The 7,596-nt window shown below is 46.7% G+C and overlaps 1 protein-coding gene across 1 annotated transcript; it reads right to left on the bottom strand.

Annotated features, from left to right (window-relative positions):
• Window positions 1-4,920: 4,920 nt before the first annotated feature.
• On the bottom strand, window positions 4,921-7,596 carry COX17 (cytochrome c oxidase copper chaperone COX17). The gene is made up of 3 exons (XM_074927771.1): window positions 7,337-7,596; window positions 5,536-5,646; window positions 4,921-5,125 (listed from the first exon to the last, which is right to left on the bottom strand). Exons 1-2 carry the CDS (start codon window positions 7,453-7,455, stop codon window positions 5,562-5,564), a joined length of 204 nt encoding a protein of 67 aa, XP_074783872.1. The 5' UTR covers window positions 7,456-7,596; the 3' UTR covers window positions 4,921-5,125; window positions 5,536-5,561.

The following is a 7,596-nucleotide window of genomic DNA, read 5'->3' as shown; positions in this document are numbered from 1 at the left end:
GCTGAGTGTGGAATGTGTATCACTTGGCAGCGGAAAGGAGAGAGACCCCAAATGGATAACCATGTTTGGAATTGAAATCCAAGGAGCAAAAGCAGCGAGGAGAACAGAGAGCAAGCACGCACCCGCTACTTAACATAACTCAGGCGCCCAGATAAGCCCGGCGCAGCGCAAGGAGGGGATAGGATAGGGGAAAACAACCAGCTTATCACCGTGAGCTCCGGCCTCGCGTGGAGCTCTGCACCGCTCTGCGCTCCTGCAAGAATGACTTTCACCCAGCACAAAAAAGGAAAAAGGTCACCCCCTTCTCCCACTGCGGCCTGTAGCAGTGGCAGGGACTTGGCAAAAGAAGAGAGGCTGGTTCTCGAGAAATGCTTTCCAGGCCCTGCAGCACAGCCTCCCCTGGCTCCAGGGAGCTCCAACCCGTGGGGCATTTCAGACCAAGGGGCACGAGGTAAAGCTCTGCACGGGCAGATGGTGGTGATGAGAAGGGATAAAGCTAGAGTAAACAAGGCACTAGGATCCAGCTTCATCTGTCACAAAGGGGAGACTATCCTGCCTAAAACTTTGGGAGTGCAACGCTTGGAAGGGTGCTGTGCAGGGAAATCCTAGTTCAGGGAGGATTCTCCCACCCCAATGGGCTCTGTTGGGAGGCGTCCTTGGGAAACGTCATCTCACATTTTTGCTTTTTTTATGGCTATTTGGAACCCCCCAGACCTTCATTTAGCATGCAGAGGAATGCAAACACTTTCCACTGGGGTAACCCAGGACACAGGCACGAGAGGGATCTGCCGAGTTCAGTCTTCCGCGGTCAGCTACCAAAAAGATGCATAAATGCAATTTCTTCCCTGCTTCTAGTAACACAGTGGCAGGATCTGCCCCGCTGCCAGGAAGCTGTTGCATTTCAGGCATTGACGCAACCTGCATGGTCGGATGAGAGTCTGAAGTCAGCCTGCCTGGGTCAGTGGAGTAGAGGTAGAGTTTCAAGAGTGCTCATGTTTCAGGCCGAGCTTGCAGCTGCCCTGCCTGACATGCCTTTCCCATTGGCACCATGCACTTAAAGATACAACTAGTTGCCTCTTGTATTAATAGTAGCTCTGGAGGAACACTGTCTACTGGGTGAGGCTGAGGCAATGCTTTATGGCAACCTGAAAAGATTCATCATGGTCTTGGACCACCTATCTCTACAACAATTAGTCCACATGCAGCGCAGAGCAGTGCGGCTCCTAAGGTAGGGGGAAATGAAGAACTTAATTTCTCTTAACCTTCTCTGCAAAGAGGGAAGGGTGATCTTACAGCCAAAACACTACAATAAGAATCTTAGGAGCCAAGTTCTGGTTTTAATACCATTGCCACAACTTGGCTAGATGATCCAACAACGTGTCTACCTTTAGGCCTCTGCAAAAAAATGAAAAAAAAATTTAAAAAAAAAAATCATTATAAGAGGCCCTTTTTCCAAGATAGGCTGACATTTGATATAATGGGGAGTTGGGATATCAAGACTGGGAATGCTTATCTACTTTATCTGATACTTTATGTCAGATCTGTGAGACAAAACTGAACTGCTATGAACAGCAATGTAGAACTACATTAGAGGAAGCATTCTGAGAAGGAACACTGCAATTTCTCCCACCTTTCCATACTACCCAAAAACTTTTGCAGCAACATCAAAGAAAGTGACAAAAAAAATGTTCTTAATTTCACTCCTTAGTTAGGTAAATTCCTGAGCTGGAAAGTACACTGGAGCACAATGTTAATGACTGATTAGGACAGGGAAGGTGCTTCTGCTGTCTCCTTCCAGAACAGGGAGAGTGGCGTTGCAGTAACCCCAGAGGCACGCGCTGGGGTCACAGAGCTGCCGGGGCCAGCGCCGAGGGCAAGGATGCCCATTGTGACTTCCCTGCGGAAGGCAGACAGGAAGCTTTAAACCCACAGCAGGAACAAAGCTCTCCTTAGAAACTCTACAACTTTTCTGCTGGGACCAAAGGTGACTTTGCAGAGAGAATTAAGCATTTTAAAAAGCAGATCTCTGAGCATACTCAGAGATTAGGTTTTTCGGGCCCAGATTTTTAAAAGGAAGATTTGTAAAGCGGTTGAACCACTGAGGCTCAAATCTTCCTCTCTCCCTTGAGAGTACTGTGGCCATACAGACCGTCTTCCCAGCGCTTTCAGTTTTCCACTCATCAAGAGTTCAAAAAGCTCTTAATTTTCCCAAGAGAAGTTTTATTTTCATGCCTTTCCTTGAATTAGAATACATGCCTTCCATCCAGGGATGCGGGGATTCATCCGAGATGAGTGTTTGAAAGCCAACACTGATTCAAGGGAAAAGCCACACAAGTATTAAAAGGGAGATACCAAGGCCCAAAACAACTTGGAATCAAGAGAGTAAGTGCATAGAAAACACCCGAGCAGCATTAAGACTCCTCCCTGGAAGGTGGCACACAGGCATTACAACAAAAGGAGACTGTGAAGAAGAAAAATAGACATGTCAAGCTTTTCAGCACTCAAACTGGCAGTGTGTAAACAGGTACTCTGCAGATTTTCCCACTTAATACTGAATTCAATCTGTGTAATATTTGTACTTAATATTACTTAATATTTAGCCCCACGTGATGATGTGAGCCAGGGCAGCCTGCACTACGTCTGACAAATAAATCCTCTGTCCTTGAGAGCGGCACCGCACTGAGAGATTATCTGTCCCAAATTTCACTGCAGCTAAACGACTATTTTGCCCATTCTCAGGAAGTCTACAGGTTCACTACTGATCCTGCAAGCTGAAAATCAGCCCAGTCAGCAGTGTTGAGGACACTAAGACCTTGCTGGCTTCAAGGCAGAAAGGGCATAATCAGATATTGCCTTTTCAATTTATTAGACAGTGCACTGGTGGTATCAGTCCGTGAAACAGTTACACAATAATAAACCCTGTAGCTCCAAAATATCCTGCTGGTGTTTCAAGTCACATTCGATTTACAACTGTTGGGAAAGGTCTAAACAAGCTTGTGGTGAGTTACGAAGGGACAAAGACAGTGTGTACTGTACTGAGTTGTACTCCTCTATAGTTCAGTCAGCTTTCCTGCTACCACCACGTGCCATGCCCTCACAGGTACACCCAACACCCTGACCAGGGCACTGGCTGTTACCAGCTCCATCACAGAGTAGGAACACAGTGCCAGCAACTCCCCCACACCTCATCAAACCCTGAATCCACTCCACAGGAATCCTGAAGTAACAAATGCAGCCGCTCAGCAAGAAGTATGATTTGACTACGAGGTTCTCCCAAATTGTCCAGTATTCTTTCTGTACCTGTTGCACACAGGTATTGCAGCATCCCACTCATTATCTTCCTGCCAAAAACCATCTGAAGTATCTGCCATGCTTTTACCTTCACACAGGCCTAGATGTGCCATTCCTTAAGCTTACTGAATTTGTGTCAAATTGCACAGGGACCTGTTTTTATTTTTCTTGACCCAATTTAAACAGCAGTTTGTTCTCACTTGACCACTGCCAACGTCTGCCCTGCTCTCTACTCTGTGGCACCATTTCCACAGTTGGCCCAGACTGGACACACTACCACAAAGCCGGTGCTCGTCCACCTTTTCACGTTCTCTTCAGTTCAAGGTCTGACATACATCAATGCAACAATAACTTACTCGATTTTCTACCTCAAGACAATAAATGCCAAGAGGAGCACCAGGTCCTGCTCGCCAGCCAGGTACAGCACCACAGACAGCTTTGAACACTTTTTGCCAGAGCCACACCTCCGGCCCTGCTCTTACGTTGGAAGCCCCCGCAGGCACAACTCTTACCTCAGCACAGGGGAACGGATGAGCAGTGTAAAGCTGACAGCCTGACTTGTCCCCTGCAAGCATTTGAGTGCATTTTTCTCAGACTCCAGGACCTCCATTCCTGGAAGCAGAGACTAAACTCTCCTCACACGACCTGTGAGTCTTGGCAGGGACAGTACCAAGCGTCACTTACTAAACTCCAACAGCCCATTCGTGGCTAGCTCAGAACGTGCTGGGCCCAGCTGGCAGTGCAGCAATCATGGCTGCACCCACCCCTTCCAACAGCACCAAAGCCAAGAGAAGAATCAAGGCAAAGCACAGATTTTATATCTTAAATTTCTGAGAATAACACTCAGCAGGAGGAGAGGAAGTAATCAGTGATGCCATCTCAATCAAAGTCAACTGACCAAAGGAAGAGCAACTTTAAGAGTTGCATGGCAACATAGTATGAAACCAAGAAAGTCCCACATGTGTAATAGACTAAGTGCACTTTTTTTGCTCGACTGTCATAAGGAAACAAAGGTCACAACCACCTTCCCACTGTCATGTCACATGGGTGAGAAAAAAAGCCAAAACCAAAAAGTCTGTGCACACCTAGCACAAGACCAACACAACAAAAACTGGGCATTAAAAAATAAAAGCTTTTCTTTCAGGCAAGTGACCTCTACATACACCTGCAGTCCTCTGCTCCCTTTCCCTTGAAGAACTACTGGCTCAAGAATTTGAGTTAGGTATGGAAAGTACTTAATTCTTCATTATAAAAAATGAAGCTTGAATTCTAGGGTAAAGCTATTCTAAAAAACATTGGAAGAATTGTAACAAGGGAAAGCTAATCCAGTTTTGACCCTAAGGGAAGTTCATTTTGTAACCCTGTGGTCGTCTTTATAGAAATACAGTCACACCTACATGACTTTGCTGGAAGCAGTAACAGGGCACTGTTAGCAGCATGATTTCTCAGTTTGCATCGGCGGGAAAACCCAGCGAAGGCCCATCTGTTGAACCACAACACCGGAGTACGGGATGTTGTCCTGTCAGTGAGTAAGCAGGCTCTTCGCATCCTCTCCACTTCCATCACGGGCTGTTTTCAATGAGGATGGCACTGTCATTTCTTCATGTAAAAAGAAACAGAAGTCAGGAACACTGGTCATTTTCAGACTTTTATTAAGAGGAAAAAAAATATTTTCTATAGCAGTGGTCAAGAGCTAACAGTGTAAAAGCCACAGACGTGATACACTAGAGATTCTTTATAAATAGATTCTTTGTTTATATTTGTTCTTTGAAGTCACTTGCAGAAATAATTTATTTTGCAGCTTTCCAGAATACAGTCACACCTCAGACATCACCTAGAAGAGAGAGGAAAGACAGCTTCACAAAACATGGATTTCCACTGGATACTGAGGGACAGTTCAACAAGCAACAAAAAAAACCCCCAGCAACAAATCCACAAAAACCGACTCCCACACTACCCTAGCACTAGAAATCTAAGCTGAAATTTCAGATCTGTTGGAAGACAAGAGGCAGAACCGTACCCCACTGCTGAAGAGCTACTCTTTGAGTAGCTGCATCCTGCTGGAAGGCTTGACCACCCTCCCAAGGACAACAGAACTTCCTCTAGTGTCAGTGAGGATTGCTTTGCCCTCCCTCTCATAAGGAAGACACCTTTGCAATCTCAAACAGCACCCTGAACCTTCCAGAGGCAGCAGCAGAGGTGCCAAGGCACTGCAGAGGCAGAGGTCCTGAAGGCTTTACTCACCACAACCACAGTCCTGCTCCTTGCGTTCATATCTTGAAGCCCAGAGCTCTCATACACTCTTTGTGAGCTTCAATTAGGTGCCCACAATTTTCTTCCCCCTTCTCAATGATGCTGCAAAACAAAGATTTCCAAGGTTCAACAACAAAACTATATGTTTGCTGTAAGTCAAAGTCACAGAACTGCCAAGTTGTTGGGGACAATCAAAAATCCCTATTAAGCTCCAGAGATCTTTTTGCATATCCTGTCCAGGGTAGCACTGTTCTGGAAAGTATACTACTGTCTATCTCAAAAAGGTGTTCAGGTCTGGAACTGTGCTCTGATGGTGTAACAGAATTTCCTATTAACAGGCTAGCGTCTATTCTGGGTGAGTCTAGACAAGGATTTGTTATACAACACAAGTCTGTTGCATTACTTCATCAAGCATGCTGATCTCATCAGCAACCAGTTTCAAATCATTCAGTATGGAAGCAACAAAATTCCTCCAGTAACAGACCAATACAGAATAGGTTGACCAGTAAATATTTTAGTCCAGCTTCAGCTGTCATTTAGGGAACCTGAAGCAAAAAAAAACCCTGTCCAGCTACTCTTAAACTTCTTTACCACATATAGTATAGTACTCTTAAACTTCTTTACCACATATAGTAACTTTTGACGTTAGTGTCTACTAGAGCCAACTGTCTACTACATATTCCAGTAGTGGTAAGAGCCTACTAGCATGTGTATACCATGTGTACTTCAGGCTCCCTCTCTGACTGACTGGCAGAGAGTTTCCTGACCCCCCCACTCTGCAGAGAGCAGGTCAGATCAATCCTCATTTGCCATGTTCTTGCTGCCAAAGGAAGAAACTACCAAATGGTGAAGAATTAAAATATTTTGTTAATAATATTAAGTTTTATTACAATACATATGGACAGGTCTGCTGGCCGCCCAAGGCAACTCCATCTGACTTGGGATTTGCATCCCACCACCCTTAGGGGCCCTGGACAAACCTTCACTCTACCCCTAGTGACAACCCCCTAATATTAGCAAAAATACAGCGTCCAGCATTATGTCACCTACTGAACAGCTGTACCACCTGTCAGGGAAAAAAGAAGACAATTTGGTCACCAGATTGAAGTTTTTTAAACTTTAAAGATTTACTGTCATAGACAAGGGGACTCTATTTGGGAGGAGCGTTTAATGCTGTCTGATAGGTCCTACGATTGTGACTAAGGCTATGACTACAAATGCAGCTCTATACACCATTGTCAAATTTTACACCTGTGAGAAATGTCATCCTCCGAGACCTAAAAAACAAAGTGTTTTATTTAAAAGAGAACAGCATTTATCATCCATTAAACAAAAAAAAAAAAAAAAAAAAAGTAACTACCTGCTGGTACTAGTTGCTTTATTCAGTCCACACTAGTGAAGATTTGTAAGCAGCATTAAAAGCTAATTTCTGAAACCCGTTTTAAACTAGCGCTATGACATATTAATCTCATTTCTATTTTTAAAATTTTCTCCTCTGCCTCCACACTCTCCCTCCCACCCTCCTGGATGCTCCAGCACCCTCCGTCCAGAGTGGAGGGGGCTCCTAAAATCGCCTCGGCACGTTGGCGAGGACAGAAACCACTAGAATGCGACGGGGAGAGAACCGCGCCGGGCCGGGCCAGGCCGCACCACAGGCCGGAAGCGGGCGAAGAAGGGCAAAACGCGCCAGCAGCTCGACGATGGGCCGAGCCTGCCAAGGGGAAGGCCCACCCCAGGGAACGCCGGGGCTCAGCTCCCCGGGACGGGAACCGCCGCCGGCGGAGGCCCTCACCAGGCGTCCCGCGCTTTCTTGGTCTCGGGGCAGGCGCAGCAGGGCTTCAGCGGCTTCTTCTCTTCCCGCGCCTCACCCGCGCCCTTGGCGTCGCAGCTGGCGGCGGCGACCGTCGACATGGCGGGCGGCTCCCCGATACCCCCAGCCTGAGGCGGGGAAAAACAGGGCGGGAGGGGCCGGGAGCGGAGAGACAACCGCCGCCAGGAACACCCGCGGCCCTGAGGGCTCCGCTGCTTCCGGGTGAGCTGCCCCGCGGCCCG

This window comes from Athene noctua, chromosome 1 (genome assembly GCF_965140245.1).
Source record: "Athene noctua chromosome 1, bAthNoc1.hap1.1, whole genome shotgun sequence".
In the NCBI taxonomy this organism is placed as follows: Eukaryota; Metazoa; Chordata; class Aves; order Strigiformes; family Strigidae; genus Athene; species Athene noctua.
The sequence above is the reverse complement of the archived record's forward strand: the minus strand, read 5'-3'. Positions and strand labels throughout refer to the sequence as shown.

What these genes read in the sequence shown, in the direction of transcription:
- COX17 (XM_074927771.1), bottom strand. Translation starts at nt 7,455, where the DNA reads ATGTCGACGGTCGCCGCCGCCAGCTGCGACGCCAAGGGCGCGGGTGAG. An exon ending in AAGAAAGCGCGGGACGCCTG is followed by an intron (nt 5,647 to 7,336) that starts GTGAGGGCCTCC and finishes TTTGTTTTGCAG; the next exon opens with CATCATTGAGAAGGGGGAAG.